General features: G+C 42.0%; 1 protein-coding gene across 2 annotated transcripts in view; it reads right to left on the bottom strand.

Moving 5' to 3' along the window:
* LOC122551779 (contactin-associated protein-like 5) overlaps nucleotides 1-17,843 on the bottom strand; it is an 888,067-nt gene that overhangs the window by 173,756 nt on the left and 696,468 nt on the right. For both annotated transcript variants that reach the window (XM_087989329.1, XM_043694242.2), the window contains exon 20: nucleotides 8,666-8,799. In XM_087989329.1, the coding sequence (XP_087845455.1) occupies nucleotides 8,666-8,799 (134 nt within the window). The remainder of the gene's footprint in view (nucleotides 1-8,665; nucleotides 8,800-17,843) is intronic.

The raw sequence follows: 17,843 nt of genomic DNA, 5'->3' as shown, positions 1-17,843 counted from the left end.
GTGGGAATTTATTCTCTCAGAGGTTTGTGACCCTTTGGAACCCTTACCACAAACAGCTGTGGAAGGAGAGGCCTTGACTATATTTAAGACTGAGATAGATAGATTACTTACAGTGTGGAAACAGGCCCTTCGGCCCAACAAGTCCACACCGACCCGCCAAAGCGCAACCCACCCATTCCCCTACATTTACCCCTTTACCTAACACTATGGGCAATTTAGCATGGCCAATTCACCTGACCTGCACATCTTTGGACTGTGGGAGGAAACCGGAGCACCCGGAGGAAACCCACGCAGACACGGGGAGAACGTGCAAACTCCACACAGTCAGTCGCCTGAGTTGGGAATTGAACCCGGGTCTCTGGTGCTGTGAGGCAGCAGTGCTAACCACTGTGCCACCGTGCCGCCCAAAGATTCTCGTTCAGTGGGGGAATCAAGAGTTATGGGGGAAAGGCAGGAAAGGAGATGTTAGAAATGTCAGATTGGCCCTGATTCTATTGAATAGCAGTGCAGGGGCCAAATGGCCTTCTCCTGTTCCTATTTGTTATGATCCTTTGGTGTTACAGTCTTGAGCTCCATTTGTTTGAGTGGCACAGAATCAATGGAAGCAGGCTTTTCTTTATTGGAATTCCTATCAGGTACAATAATGGCCAGGTTAACCTGCAGCCTGTTAAGTTTGTGGCTGACCTTCTGTTGCTGGTGATGGGGCCTTTTGGTTGCTATTTCGGAGTAGTCATTAGAAAATTTCGGCCTGTTTATCTTCCAGCCAGCCCAAAATGTGACTCATTACTGTGGGAAGCCCTCAGGAAATCCAACAGTAAGGCAATTGTCAGTAATTGTCAATTTTAAATCTTTAAATCTGAGAGAGATATTTTTAAACAAAGTTATTAAGGGATACGAATCAAAGGCAAGTATATAGAGTGAGGTAACACATCAGCCATAATATAATTGAATGGTGGAAAGTGTTTGAATGGCTGAATGGTGTCCTCCTGTTCCTATGTTCCTCTGTCCCAATGAAAACTAATGGATTAAATCTGCCATTTTATCCCTTCCTGGCTCTGCCAGCGAAATGAGCAGTCCCCAGGTGTCTCAAAGCAGAAAAACCATGAGCTGTCGTAAAATCCTTTTAATTAGATGAAAGGTGCAAAGTTATTCATATAAATAGCAGTGGAATGACATTTAAGTATTCTATAATGTTGCAAATATTTTCTAGTTGCCAACTCTTGTGATAACATTCATAAACTTGCATTTTAAATTTGAACTGCCATCATTTCATGTGTTAAAACAACACCTCCTGCTCTACCTCCGTTCAGGAATGTTTCCATTCCCAACAAAAATTGGCATCCCCATGAGAGATTCAGGAATTATATTTACAATTCCTACATCAAGTTCATGAATAAATATTGTGGTAGGAATAATGGCCTGAGACCTGAGCTTCAGTAGACTTTGCTGATCATAGCTATTCTATAATAGAGCTATTACCGTTGGTAAGTACTCTCTGGTTGCTGTTATCTAACCAATCAGTATCAGTTTACAACTTGCCTCTTTGGCTCCTGAGTTCTACACTGATTTCTGACATGAGATCTCATCAAAAGCTTTTCAAAAGTCAAGGTGTACAAGACCAATTATATTACCACTATTATTTAGCACTTTCACATTCTCAAATGTTCTCAAGAAACTTGCTTGGCATATTCCACCTACATTCTGCAATGCCTTGAATTTATGAGCATAATTCTCATTAAGCCTGAAATGTTTTCATTCTGTAATAACATAATTGTAGTGCACATTTTAGATATCAGGCAAACAGGAGTATAATTTCAAGGAACATGGTCCTCACCTTTTCAAACCTGAAATAACAAGTTCATTTTCAGCCTTCTGCTGCTGTCTGTAATCAACAAACCATGAAAGTTATGCCCAAGGCTCTTTATTTTTCAGTTTAATTCTTTCAAGTACGCCTGAATGAATATTTGGGCTGTTGGATATCATCTCTAAAAACTTAATTACCTTATTGTATCTAAAGGTACTCATGCTATTCAAATCCTACTTCTCATCTACTGAAGTCAGTGGCTTTTAAGCACTTCTTGGAGGATGGCCACCTAGAATTATTGGCAACCTCCAGGACTCCAGATTCACAGCTTTTCAAAGGAACACATGAGCTACCATTCTTCTATGTACTTTTATTTGTGTACATGACTCCATTAGAGTGTGATAATAATAACTTACACTCATGTGAAATAAAATGATCCAAACAGATCATTATAATGCAACATTAAACTCTGGATCCTATCAAAAGCTATTACATTAGATGACCAAAAAACATGGCCAAGGAAGCAGGTTGTTATTATGGTCTCAGTTGAGTCCAGTAACTTTTTTTTTTAAGAAGAAACATTCAAAGTTTGTGAGAAAATTTGTAGCTCAGGTGCTCGTTGTTGTGGTTCTGTTCGCCGAGCTGGGAATTTGAGTTGTAGACGTTTCGTCCCCTGTCTAGGTGACATCCTCAGTGCTTGGGAGCCTCCTGTGAAGCACTTCTGTGATCTTTCCTCCGGCATTTGTAGTGGTTTGAATCTGCCACTTCCAGTTGTCAGTTCCAGCTATCCGCTGCAGTGGTCGGTATATTGGGTCCAGGTCGATGTGCTTATTGATTGAATCTGTGGATGAGTGCCATGCCTCTAGGAATTCCCTGGCTGTTCTCTGTTTGGCTTGTCCTATAATAGTAGTCCTATAATAGTAGTCGAACTCATGTTGCTTGTCATCTGCGTGTGTGGCTACTAAGGATAGCTGGTCGTGTCGTTTCATAGCTAGTTGGTGTTCATGGATGCGGATCATTAGCTGTCTTCCTGTTTGTCCTATGTAGTGTTTTGTGCAGTCCTTGCATTGGATTTTGTACACTACATTGGTTTTGCTCATGCTGGGTATCAGGTCCTTCGTTCTGGTGAGTTGTTGTCTGAGAGTGGCTGTTGGTTTGTGTGCTGTTATGAGTCCTAGTGGTCGCAGTAGTCTGGCTGTCAGTCTGTCTGGCTGTCTGGCTTCACTCATCCACAGATTCAATCAATAATTGTGGGCGGCACGGTGGCACAGTGGTTAGCACTGTTGTCTCACAGCGCCAGAGACCCGGGTTCAATTCCCGCCTCAGGTGACTGACTGTGTGGAGGTTGCGCATTCTCCCCGTGTCTGCGTGGGTTTCCTCCGGGTGCTCTAGTTTCCTCCCACAGTCCAAAGATGTGCAGGTCAGGTGAATTGGCCAGGCTAAATTGCCTGTAGTGTTAGGTAAGGGGTAAATGTAGGGGTATGGGTGGGTTACGCTTTGGCGGGTCGGTGTGGACTTGTTGGGCCGAAGGGCCTGTTTCCACACTGTAATGTAACCGAATCCAATCTAAGCACATCGACCTAGACCCAATATACCGACCACTGCAGCGGACAGCTGGAACTGACAACCGGAAGCGGCAGATTCAAACCACTACAAATGCCGGAGGAAAGATCACAGAAGCGCTTCACAGGAGGCTCCCAAGCACTGAGGATGTCACCTAGACAGGGGACGAAACGTCTACAACACAAATTCCCAGCTCGGCGAACAGAACCACAACTAGAAGAAACATGAAATCCAAGTTATTTACTGAGAGACTCATGCCCAAACTTTCACACTCTAAAACGTTTTATTTTACTATACAAGAGCCAATCAAAACAATCATGAAACATTATGTTGGATAACCACCTATATTCGCAAGCTAAGAATCAATGTAACTTAATCATGAATTAACTGAAAAATTGTGGTTGATTATAAATTATAGCGTTGCCACTGAATGGCAAAACAACTAAAACAGATCTCACCACTTAATTCGGCAGTCTACTCACATATATATCAACAATCTCAGTCACAAAGTCCTTCAAAGCTATGTTTTCTCTGAAATGAATTTCAGTTTCTCAATTTTGAGGACTTAGCCAAATCTCCAGCAAACAACGTTGCAGGAATGGACTGAAATTCACAGGTATGATTTTCACAAATGACCCATGTCTGCTGAACCTCAGCAACTCTCCTCAGGTTTGTCGGTATGGTATGATCCACCTGTGTTATCTTAAAATAAAAAAAATTAGCTGCAGCAACTGTGTATTTGCCTTCTGTCATCTTCTGAATTTAACCTCTGTATTCTTCAGGATGCATGTACTGGAACACTAGGATAATTCTCATCATCTCAGCCCTGATGGCCTGGTGTCTTTTTTATATCATCTCAATCATTTCCATCACTCTCGGTTTGGGTTCCAATTCAGTTTCAGTCTGAACTGGATGGAGGAACAAAAATCTGCAGAAAGCTGCAACAGAAGGGGACTTGGAGATGCTTGTGCATGAAATACAGAAAGCTAGCACACAGATGCAGCAAATAATCAGGAAGAATTGAGTTAGGGTATAAGAGTAGGACAGTCTTACTGCAACTATACAAGGTACTGGGGAGACTATATCTCTAGTACTGTGAGCAGTTTTGGACCCCTAATTTAAGGAAAGATATTATTTCATTGAAGGCAGTTCAGAGCAGATTCACTCGGATGATCCCCAGTATGGAGGGATTGTCTCAACAGCAAAGGTTAATTAGTTTGGGAATCTACTCACTGGAGTTTAGAAGAATGTTTTCAAGAGCTTGGAGCCAGGTTACTGAAGGAACAGCCACCAAAGACAGATCAACTCAAGTTGAGGATGAACAGCATCTGAGGTAAGTCCACCAATAAATAAAAAAAAATGTTTTGTGAACAGTTTGGGTGCCACATTATAGGAAGAATGGGAACACATTGGAGAGAGAGTTGCAAAAACAGTTAACAGGAATTGTTCCAGGAATAAAGAACTTCAGTTATGACCATAGATTGAAGAAGTTGGAACTGTTTTACTTGAAGGGAAGAAGGCTAAGAGGAGAACTGACAGGGGTTTTTGAAATCATGAGCAGGTGGATAAAGTAGAGAGGGAGAAACTGTTCCAAGTGCTGGATGTCTTGAAACGGTTAAAGGTGGATAAATCCCCAGGACCTGATCAGGTGTACCCGAGAACTCTGTGGGAAGCAAGAGAAGTGATTGTTGGGCTTCCTGCTGAGATATTTGTATCATCGATAGTCACAGGTGAGGTGCCAGAAGACTGGAGGTTGGCAAACGTGGTGCCACTGTTTAAGAAGGGTGGTAAGGACAAGCCAGGGAACAATAGACTGGTGAGCCTGACCTCGGTGGTGGGCAAGTTGTTGGAGGGAATCCTGAGGGACAGGATGTACATGTATTTGGAAAGGCAAGGACTGATTAGGGATAGTCAACATGGCTTTGTGCGTGGGAAATCATGTCTCACAAACTTGATTGAGTTTTTTCAAGAAGTAACAAAGACGATTGATGAGGGCAGAGCAATAGATGTGATCTATATGGACTTCAGTAAGGCGTTCGACAAGGTTCCCCATGGGAGACTGATTAGCAAGATTAGATCTCATGGAATACAGGGAGAACTAGCCATTTGGATACAGAACTGCCTCAAAGGTAGAAGACAGAGGGTGGTGGTGGAGGGTTGTTTTTCAGACTGGAGGCCTGTGACCAGTGGAGTGCCACAAGGTGCTGGGCCCTCTACTTTTTGTCATTTACATAAATGATTTGGATGTGAGCATAAGAGGTACAGTTAGTAAGTTTGCAGGTGACACCAAAATTGGAGGTGTAGTGGACAGCGAAGAGGGTTACCTCAGATTACAACAGGATCTGGACCAGATGGGCCAATGGGCTGAGAAGTGGCAGATGGAGTTTAATTCCGATAAATGCGAAGTGCTGCATTTTGGGAAATCAAATCTTAGCAGGACTTATACACTTAATGGTAAGGTCCTCGGGAGTGTTGCTGAACAAAGAGACCTTGGAGTGCAGGTTCATAGCTCCTTGAAAGTGGAGTTGCAGGTAGATAGGATAGTGAAGAAGGCGTTTAGTATGCTTTCCTTTATTGGTCAGAGTATTGAGTAAAGGAGTTGGGAGGTCATGTTGCGGCTATACAGGACATTGGTTAGGCCACTGTAGGAATATTGCGTGCAATTCTGATCTCCTTCCTATTGCAGAGATGTTGTGAAACTTGAAAGGGTTCAGAAAAGATTTACAAGGATGTTGCCAGGGTTGGAGGATCTCAGCTGCAGGGTGAGGCTGAACAGGCTGGGGCTGTTTTCCCTGGAGCGTCGGAGGTTGAGGGGTGACCTTATAGAGGTTTACAAAATTATGAGAGGCATGGATAGAATAAATAGGCAAAGTCTTTTCCTTGGGGTTGGGAAGTTCAGAACTAGAGGGCATAGGTTTAGGGTGAGAGGGGAAAGATATAAAAGAAACCTAAGGGGCAACTTTTTCACGCAGAGGGTGGTACGTGTATTGAATGAGCTGCCAGAGGATGTGGTGGAGGCTGGTACAATTACTACATTTAAGAGGCATTTGGATGGGTATATGAATAAGAAGGGCTTGGAGGGATATGGGCCGGGTGCTGGCAGGTGGGACTAGATTGGGTTGGGATATCTGGTCGGCATGGACAGATTGGACCGAAGGGTCTGTTTCCATGCTGTACATCTCTATGACTCTATGATTCTAAGAAGGCACAGTTTTAGTGTGATCTCCGACTGAAGCAAGAATGAAGTGAAGAAAACATTTCCACTCAATGAGTAGTTAGGGTGAGGAATGTGCCGCTTGGAAGTCTGGTGGTGGCAGCTCAACTGAGGCATTCAAGAAGGCACCAGATGAATATGTGAATAAAAATAATGTCCACGTGTCTGAGGAAAAATATCAGGAGCTTTGCGTTACGTGCTGATGCTCATTTAACAAGCACAGCATTGTCTTTCTGCGGCAAAAGAATTCTGTGATTCTGTGATATACAAAAATCTGATGTCTATTAGATCATCTAGTCTATAACGACAGAATGCAGTTCTCAGTCCAAACACCTTCCCTCGAAACAAAGATGTGCAAGTGAGGTGAATTGGCCATGCTAAATTGCCCATTGTGTTTAGGGATGTGCTAGTTCGGGGTAAATGTAGAGTAATTGGGTAGGGGAATGGGTTTGTGTGGGATACTCTTCAGAGGGTCAGTGTGGACTTATTGGTCCAAAGGGCATGTTTCCACACTGTGAAACTAGTACACTGTGCTTTTATTCATTGTCACTGAGTATTGAACATCCCAATTAAAATAAATCACAGCAGCTACAGTAGAGCATTCTGGTTTTAATAATTCACACTAGTCTTTGAGCTGTACAAGCAATATCAAACTAAATCAAGTCTCTCCCATTAATTACCTTACTTCAGAAAAGTGGTATAATTAGATTTTGCATTCTAAAAGAGCCATGATTTGATGAATTATTAAGCATTTTTTCACTCCAGTGACTTAAATACCAGAATCTGCTCACAGGGCTTTCTCAGTCATATGGCTTTCTTGCTACAGATGCACATCTAATTATGCCATCACGGTTCTCTGAACTAGCACAGCCACATAGAATTAGTAGTGGAGCTGTTCAATGTATTATCCCACAACTCTTCAAATTTAAAAAGTAGAACATGTTTCCAATATTTCTCCATACAGTTACTTTGTGCTAGTAGAGCTTATCATCGTGCATTTTTAAAAAAAATACATTGACAGAATGAGGGTGTCGCTGGCTAGGCCAACATTTATTGACCATCCCTAATTGCCCAGAGGACAGTTAAGAGTCACCCACATTACTATGAGTCTGGAGTCACATGTCAGCCAGAACAGGTAAGAATAGCAGTTCCTTCCCAAAATAACATCAGTGAACTCGGTGTGTTGTTTTCCCCAACTATCAGCAATGGTTTCATGGGTCATCATTAGACACTTGATTCTAGATTTTTATTGGATTTAAAATTTACCATCTGCCATGGTGGGATTTGAACACTGATTCCTAGAATATTATCTGGATCTCTAGATTAATTAATACCCACCAGGCCAATGCCTCCCCATAATGAATGTCAGAAAATTCTAACTCATTTCCATCCTCCATACAATAGATGATTATTCTCATATGAACAGTCATCTCCACATTAAGCATCAAGGCTAGGGATCTAATCTGGGCTCTTTCTTGTCTGTGAGGTTTAGAGATTGTGGTCTTTCCTCTGAACCTTCATGAGAGTCTCCTTTTGTGTCTTTTCTAACACTATGTAGCATGGCTACAGCATGCAAGCAGCTAAAGGTAGCTGTCACAATGACAAATGTCTTGCCAAGACAATTTTGGCTGTTGCTGAAAGCACAAAGACTGTGAGATTGAATATTTGGGCACAAAGTGGTAAAATATGAGCTTTTCTACAATTTAATCATTGCCTGGATCAACAAGTCTGGATCAGCAGGTACTGGTTAATTCTATTTCTGAAGTTCAGATCACAAAGAACTCCTGGCAAGCTGCCCAAGAGAAATTTTGTTTGCCTTAAAGAGAAAAGGAGTGGAGGAAAAACAAGCACTTGTATTTTTATGATGTATTTCACAACCTTACTATATCACAAAGCATAAATTCTCTGGATGTAATTACTTTGAACGCACTGACTCATATATTCAACTAACTATATTCACTGACTATATTCAAGATTATTACATAGCCTATACCTTTAGGATCTGGAATTTATATAGCATTTATATTATTTACATGGCCACAGAGTTGCTCCTATGAAGTCAAATACTTAATGCTGTATATTACCTGAATGTAGATGGCTTGCCCTTCTCGATCGATCTTGACACTATGAACCTGGCCATTTGCCCAGTTTCTGGTATCAATACTCAAGAAAACAGGATCGTTATCGCCGTCCAGTTTGTATCTTATTTGAAAACTCCCTGGAAGGAAAGAATTGATCGATTTCAATTGGAGAGATATAATCTGGTTAAGAGGCTAAACATAGGTCAAAATCCAAATATCGGGTGTGTACTTATATTCAGAAAAATATAATTTTGTAAAAATAACACATTCAAGTATTAAGGTTTGTCCTAATGTGAAAATTCTACTATGTATAACACTGTAAGTTAGTTAGATTTTGTATTTGTCATTTATTTTCATTTGTCTGTTTATATTTTCTATACAAATGGTACTTCACACTAATAACCTACCATTCAATATGAATGTGTTCAAAAGTAAAATGCTCAATTAGCTCAGCAGATTTATTATGCTGTGGACTGTAACGCAGTGTAATTGTATCTACCTCTTTAAAGTATGGGATTCACAACAAAATATCTACTTCTCATATGTCTCAGGAAGACAAAAGTAGAATCGTTGGGGATGCCTCAAGACAGAACAATACTTTTAACATTTTTTAAGTGCTTGTAAGTTTGAAATAATTGGTGTAAATTAGTACAGCATGGAAATCTCAATGTGATCCAGGTTTGGGTGCTCAAAAGTTTATTAAGAAGGTTGAAAATCATGCTGCTTGAGAGTTTGTCCTTTTTTTGGAAACAATACACAAATGCAAAGATATAAAATTGACTTTTAATTACTTGTGCATCATTTTCCCCATCTCATCTCATCAATTGAATGTACAAGTGTATAGCTAATAGTATCTAACAAAGTTCAGGAAGGATGTGATTGAGAGTTGGGTTGCACTACTAAAAGGGAAATTCTTAGAAGTGTCTTTGTTGGGGACAACCTTTTGGAAAAGTGTTTTAAGATTAATCTGCAAAATCAGCTCTCTCAGAGGATGGGGACTCAAGTCATATTGCCATACTCTTAACAGGCCATAGGTCTTCTCTTTCATTGGAAAGGGACCATTGGTAGTGATTTAACTGGAAGACTGCTACACCTCAGGGGAAGGGAGAGGTTGAGAAGGAAATTCCTTCATGGTAACCTCAGGAGGTGTGTGATTTGAACCCAGGCATCACATGACTTTGCAAACCAACCGTGCAGCCAACTGAACTGACCATCCAGGGAATGTAGTTCTCAATGAACTACAAAACTTCAAAAATTGCTGGCCAATTTACAGCATTCAGGAGCTTCCCTTATACAAAAGACACCTCATCCATTGCCTTTCTTTGAGCTTGCTGATTTTGTATGTTAATTTTCCATGAAACCAGTAAAGACTATTAAAAGTCAGAATTAGTGTGGCAAATACCCTGCTAATTATGCCAAAAACCCTCTCCTTTATAGAGAAAGGGAACAATTTAATCTTAGAGTAGGCTAAGAGGCTGGCACAACATTGAGGGCCGAAGGGCATGTACTGTGTTATTAGATTAGATCCCCCACAGTGTGGAAACAGGCCCACACCAACCCTCCGAAGAGCAACCCACCCAAACCAATTCCCCTACATTTACCCCTGACTAATGCACCTAACACTATGGGCAATTTAGCATGGCCAATTCACCTAACCTGCACATCTTTGAACTGTGGGAGGAAACCGGAGATACCTGGAGGAAATCCATGCAGACATGGGGAGAATATGCAAACTCCACATAGACAGCTGCCCGAGATGGGAATTGAACCCTGGTCCCTGGTGCTGTGAGGCAGCAGTGTTAACCACTGAGCCACCGTGCCGCTCTAAGTCTTCTAAGTTCTATGTTCTTTAAAGCTGTTAGATCTCCTGACTGCAAGGAGCAAGTTATTCTTATATCATTAAATAGTTATATGTTAATCATTAAAAGGCTGTAGGTTAGATAGATTTTTGATCAAAAAGTGAGTAGGTTCTGGAGGACAGGTGAGAAAGTGGAAAGAGACTACAAGCAGATGAATTATTGAGTGGCATAGCAAGCTCATCCGGCTGAATGGCCTACTCTTGCTCCTATTCCTTACCAACAACAACTTTAAGGTTACTTTTAAATAAAATTTAGAGGACTTCAAATTCTTCACACAGTTAGGAAAAGTGCCTATGATTGAAATATGTGCCAAACAGAAACCAGACTGGCAGAGGTACTAATGCATTGGCACAGCAATGATGTAACATCCAGGAATGCAACCAACCTGACAATATAGCACTCAACTGTGAAAAACACATCAGCCAAACATCCTGTGAGGCAGCTGGTGACACCACTCGCTGTCAACAACTTAACATAAAAAGTGTTGCATAACATTAAGTAGAAGCAGGCTAGTTGGCATTTGAATTGCTTCTTGTACAGATGGACAAAGAAGCGTGCCTTATGACTAAGTAAAAGTCAACAACACCTGAAGTAATTCAATGTGCTGAAACATTAGTTGGTGCTTTGGAAATATAAGGCTTCAATTAAACTTGTTTTAAATAATTTGATCATTTATTCTTCCTTTTCTTGGATTAAAAACCTATTAAATGTCTAATACTAGGGGGCATGCATTCAAGGTGAGAAGGGGAGTGGTCAAAGGAGATGTGAGGGGTACGTTTTTTACATAGAGAGTGGTAGGAGTGTGGAACAGGCCGACAGGGGTGATGGTGGAGGCAGATACAACAGGAGCGATTAAAGGTACTTTTAGATAAGCACATGAATATGCAAAAAAATGGAGGGATATGGACCAAGGACAGGCAGAAGGGATTAGTTTAATTTGGCATCATATTTGGCACAACATCATGAACTGAAGCGTCCATTCCTGTGCTGTACTATTCAAGGTTCTTTGTATTAGGATTAAATTCTGATGTTTTTGGACCTGTGAAGTATGATTTTAAGAACATAGAACTTTACGATATTCATTTCATCGTATCCACAATATAAAGTAGAAATGAACTAATTGAGAGGATTTTGCATCAATCTGTCAGGCCATATTTAACATATCAATACTATGATGGCAAACAGATATTGCAAAATTACACAGCAATAAGAGAAGAGTTAGAGACAAGAATGCAGAGAATAGTATGACTGACAAATCATTCAGAATCAACTGTGTTTCAATGTTAGCATTTACACCTCTGAGTCAGAAGATTGTGGATTTAAGTCCCAGTGATACAAAATCTAAGCTAACACTTCAACTGTGGTGATACAATTTTAAAAAAAAGACCTTGGATGCTGGAAATCTGACATAAAAAGAGAAAGTGTCAAAAAAAAACCCTCAGTAGGTCAGGCAGCATCTGTGGAAAAAGAATGAATGCCTCAGGTCATTGATCTTCCATCATAGAGAAAGACAGAAGTGAAAGAGTGTTTTTGGACTAGTGGAAGAGAGGACATTGCAAGAAGAACAAAGAAGAACGCTTTGCCAACAAAAAAAACTCCCTAAAGTTTTTTATTTTGCCCTCAACATGACAATTCGTGCGGATACCAATGTAAATGGGAACATGCTTACACTGTATCTGAAGAGAGAGAGAAAGAGAGAGAGAGAGACCATAAGATGATAAAACTTTAAGCTCTAGGAGCAGGAGTAGGCCCATTGAGTGCATTCAGTCTGCTCGATCATTTAAAGAGATCATAGCTAACCTAATAATCCTCAACTCCACGTTCCTGCCTTTTCCCTGTAACTCTAAATTCCACAAGTGCTTATAAATTTGTTTATCTCATCCATGAATACATTTAAGACCCCAGTTCTCGACAGCCCTCTGTAGTTTGCCTGGATTGGAATGGAACGAGTTTCCTACTGCAGATGTGTCCAGTCCATCAGGAAAGATACATTATTGGACCTGGTTCTTGGAACTGATGTGGGCCAAGTAGATTAAGTACCAGTGGGAAATATTTAGGAGACAGTGCTCACTGTGTGATACGGTTCACATTGGCGTTGGAGAATAAGATGCAATAAACCAAAGTTAAGAAAAATCAATTGGCAGAGAGCTGACTTCAAAGGGGCTGGACAGAGTTGAATATGATAGATTGGAATAGATTGTTGGGGGAAGATCAGTAACTGAGCAATGAGCCACCTTCAAAAAGCATATTGGGAGCAATGAGGAATTTGCAACAGCAACAGCATGTGATGGATGCCAGTTATAGGAAGGGGGGAAAGTCTCAGATACAGTCACATAGATAGGTTAACTCCAGGAAGGGTAAGAGAGATGGCACTTAGGGCAGGAGTCTTTTGTGAATATACCCATTTCAAACAGGTATGCTGTTTTGGAAAATGTAGGGGGTGGTGGATTCTCAGGGGAATGCAGCACGAACAGCCAGGTTTCTGGTATTGAGACTGGCTCTAATGCAATGAGGGGTATGTCGGCTTCCAAGAAATCAATTGTGTTAGGGGATTCTGTCGTCCAAGGTACAGACAGACATTTCTGTGGCCAACAGCGAAAAAGCAGAATGGTTGTTGCTTCCCTAGTACCAGGATCAAGGATGTCTCAGAGAGGGTGCAGAATGTTCTCACAGGGGAGAGGGGCCAACAAGAGGTCATGGTCCACTTTGGAACCTTCGACGTAGGAAGGGAAAAGGTTGAGATTCTGAAGGGAGATTACAGAGAGTTAGGCAGAAATGTAAAAAAGAAGTCTTCGAGAGTAGTAATATCTGGATTACTCCCAGTGCTACAAGCTAGTGAGGGCAGGAATAGGAGGATAGAGCAGATGAATGCATGACTGAAGAGCTGGTGTATGGGTGAAGGATTCACATTTTTGGATCATTGGAATCTCTTTTGGGGTAGAAGAAGGACGGATTGTACAAGAAGGACGGATTGCACCTAAATTGGAAGGGGACTAATATACTGGCAGGGAAATTTGATAGAGCTGCTCAGGAGGATTTAAACTAGTAAGGTGGGGGGGGGGGGGGCAGGGAGATAATGAGGAAAGAGATCAATCTGAGACTGGTGCAGTTGAGAACAGAAGTGAGTCAAACAGTCAGGGCAGGTGGGGACAAGGAAGACTAATAAAATAAACTGCATTTATTTCAATGCAAGGGGCCTAACAGGGAAGGCAGATGAACTCAGGGCATTGTCAGGAACATGGGACTGGGATATCATAGCAATTACAGAAACATGGCTCAGGGATGGATAGGACTGGCAGCTTAATGTTCCAGGATACAAATGCTACAGGAAGGATAGAAAGGGAGGCAAGAGAGGAGGGGATGTGTGGCATTTTTGATAAGGGATAGCATTACAGCTGTGCTGAGGGAGGATATTCCCAGAAATGGATCCAGAGACGTTATTTGGGTAGAACTGAGAAATAAGAAAGGGATGATCACCTTGTTGGGATTGTATTATAGCCCCCCTAATACTCAGAGGGAAATTGAGAAACAAACTTGTAAGGAGATCTCAGCTATCTGTAAGAAGAATAGGGTGGGTATGGTAGGGGATTTAAACTTTCCAAACAATGACTGGGACTGCCATAGTGTTTAGATGGAGAGGAATTTCTTAAATGCGTACAAGACAATTTTCTGATTCAATATGTGGAAGGTGCAAAACTTGATCTACTCTCGGGAAATAAGACAGGGCAAGTGACTGAGGTGTCAGTGAGGGAGCACTTTGGGGCCAGCGACCTTAATTCTATTCGTTTAAAATAGTGATGGAAAAGGATAGACCAGATCTAAAAGTTGAAGTTCTAAATTGGAGAATTCTGACGGTATTAGGCAAGAACTTTCGAAAGCTGATTGGAGGTAGATGTCCGCAGGTAAACGGACGGCTGGAAAATGGGAAGTCTTCAGAAATGAGATGACGAGAATCCAGAGAAGTCTATTCCTGTCAGGGTGAAAGGGAAGGCTGGTAGGTATAGGGAATGCTGGATGACTAAAGAAATTGAGGATTTGGTTAAGAAAAAGAAGGAAGCATATGTAAGGTATAGACAGGATAGATCGAGTGAATCCTTAGAAAAGTATCAAGGAAGTAGGAGTATAAAGGAAGTAGGAGTAGGGAAATCAGGAGGGCAAAAAGGGTACATGAGATAATTTGGGCAAATAGAATTAAGGAGAATCCAAAGGGTTTTTACAAATACGTTAAGGACAAAAGGGTAACTAGGGAGAGAATAGGGCCCCTCAAAGATCAGCAAGGTGGCCTTTGTGTGGAGCAGCAGAAAACTGGGGAGATACTAAATGAGTATTTTGATTAGATTCCCTACAGTGTGGAAATAGGTCCTTCGGCCCAGCAAGTCCACACCGACCTCCAAAGAGTAATCCACCCAAACCCATTCCCCTACATTTACCCCTTCACCTAACACTACCGGCAATTTAGCATGACCAATTCACCTAACCTGCACACCTTTGGACTGTGGGAGGAAACTGGAGCACCTGGAGGAAACCCACGCAGACACGGGGAGAATGTACAAATTCCACACAGACAGTTGCCCGAGGCAGGAATTGAAACCGGGTCTCTGGCGCTGTGAGGCAGCAGTGCTAACCACTGTGCCACCGTACCACCCCATTTTGTATCAGTATTTACTGTGAAAAAGGATATGGAAGATATCCTGTACGGAAATAGATGGTGACATCTTGCAAAATGTCCAGATTACAGAGGAGGAAGTGCTAGATGTCTCGAAACGGGTAAAGGTGGATAAATCCCCAGGACCTGATCAGGTGTACCTGAGAACTCTGTGGGAAGCAAGGGAAGTGATTGCTGGGCCTCTTGCTGAGATATTTGTGTCATCAATAGTCATAGGTGAGGTGCCGGAAGACTGGAGGTTGGCAAACGTGGTGCCACTGTTTAAGAAGGGTGGTAAGGACAAGCCAGGGAACAATAGACTGGTGAGCCTGACCTCGGTGGTGGGCAAGTTGTTGGAGGGAATCCTGAGGGACAGGATGTACGTGTATTTGGAAAGGCAAGTACTGATTAGGGACAGTCAACATGGCTTTGTGCGTGGGAAATCATGTCTCACAAACTTGATTGAGTTTTTTGAAGAAGTAAGAAAGAAGATTGATGAGGGCAGAGAGGTAGATGTGATCTATATGGACTTCAGTAAGGCTTCAACAAGTTTCCCCATGGGAGGCTGATTAGCAAAGTTAGATCTCATGGAATACAAGGAGAAGTAGCCATTTGGATACAGAACCGGCTCAAAGGTAGAAGACAGAGGGTGATGGTGGAGGGTTGTTTTTCAGACTGGACGCCTGTGACCAGTGGAGTGCCACAAGGATTGGTGCTGGGTCCTCTACTTTTTGTCATTTACAGAAATGATTTTGATGTGAGCATAAGAGGTACAGTTCGTAAGTTTGCAGATGACACCAAAATTGGAGGTGTAGTGAACAGTGAAGAGGGTTACCTCAGATCACAACAGGATCTGGACCAGATGGACCAATGGGCTGAGAAGTGGCAGATGGAGTTCAATTCAGATAAATGCAAAGTGCTGCATTTTGGGAAAGCAAATCTTAGCAGGACTTATACACTTAATGGTAAGGCCCTAGGGAGTGTTGGTGAACAAGTGACCTTGGAGGGCAGGTTCATAGCTCCTTGAAAGTGGAGTTGCAGGTAGTTAGGATAATGAAGAAGGCATTTAGTATGCTTTCTTTTATTGGTTATAGTATTGAGTACAGGAGTTGAGAGGTCATGTTGCGGCTGTACAGGTATTGCTTCGGCCACTTTTGGAATATTGCATGCAATTCTGGTCTCCTTCTTATCGGAAAGATGTTGTGAAACTTGAAAGGGTTCAGAAAAGATTTACAAGGATGTTGCCAGGGTTGGAGGAATTGAGCTATAGGGAGAGGCTGAACAGGGTGGGGCTGTTTTCCCTGGAGCGTCGGAGGTTGAGGGGTGACCTTATAGAGGTTTACAAAATTATGAGGGACATGGATATGGTAAATAGACAAAGTCTTTTCCCTAGGGTGGGGGAGTCTAGACCTAGAGGCCATAGGTTTGGAGTGAGAGGGGAAAGATATAAAAGAGACCTAAGGGGCAACTTTTTCACGTAGAGGGTAGTACGTGTATGGAATGAGCTGCCAGGGGAAGTGCTGGAGGCTGGTACAACTCCAACATTTAAGAGGCAGTTGGATGGGTATATGAATAGGAAAGGTTTGGAGGGATATGGGCCGGGTGCTGGCAGGTGGGACTAGATTGGGTTGGGATATCTGGTCTGCCTGGACGGGTTGGACCGAAGGGTCTGTTTCAATGCTGTACATCTCTATGACTCTATTTGAGTACATTGAGGTTTTTTTTGCCTCATGCAAAAGGTAGGACAAACAAATCCAGAATTCCTTGGATAACAAGGGAGGTAGAAATTAGCACTGGAAAGGAGAGGTGTGCTTATGACAAGTGTAAGGCAGGAATACAATTTAGAATCCAAAGAAATGCTAAAGGCTGATGAGGAGGTTAAAAAGCAAATCGGAAAATCAAAGAGGAGCTATGACAAAGGTCTAGTAGCTAATATGAAGGGAAACCGCAAGTTATTCTCAACATATAAACAGCAAGAGTGGTTAAAGGAGGAGGAAAGTCAATATCAGAAACCAAAGGGAGAATTTACAGACAGAAGCAGGGGAAGGATCAAGATTAGAGTGGTGCTGGAAAAGCACAGCAGGTCAGGCGCATCCGAAGAGCAGGAAAATCCACATTTCGGGCAGGAGCTCTTCATTGTTTTCCTGATGAAGGGCTCCTGCCCAAAACGTCGACTCTCCTGCTCTCCGGATGCTACCTGACCTGCTGTGCTTTTCCAGCACCACTCTAATCTTGACTCTGATCTCCAGCATCTGTAGTCCTCACTTTCGCCTGGAAGCAGGGGAAGGGTTGAGTTATTTAGGGAGTGCTTTGTACCTGTCTTTACGAAAGTGCTGCTCAGGTCATAGTGACAGAGAAAGGAACTTAAAAATTAAGAAGGAAGATGTCTTGGATAGATTGCTGGTTTTTAAAATTAACAAGGGACCAAGACTGGATGAGGTGCTTTGAACGATTTTGGAGAAAGTAAGGAAATACAGACTGTTATGGACCAGGCCAGACGCCTCAAAACCTTTCAAGAAAGTAGCTCAGATGCTAACTTTGCTAATTGTTTTAAGCAGGTGTAATGCAGATATTCCAGGAGAGAATCAGGTGGTCAAACCACTTAGTTTTAAACAAAACAGAATGTGTTTATAAGACTACCGAATGATGTACAAACAGAAAACAGAATACTGAATAC

The sequence above is a fragment of the Chiloscyllium plagiosum genome, unplaced genomic scaffold (genome assembly GCF_037043375.1).
Source record: "Chiloscyllium plagiosum isolate Xiang-an unplaced genomic scaffold, Cpla_swu_hap1 HiC_scaffold_7, whole genome shotgun sequence".
NCBI lineage: Eukaryota > Metazoa > Chordata > Chondrichthyes > Orectolobiformes > Hemiscylliidae > Chiloscyllium > Chiloscyllium plagiosum.
Note: the sequence above shows the minus strand (reverse complement) of the source record. Positions and strands in the feature narration are given on the sequence as shown.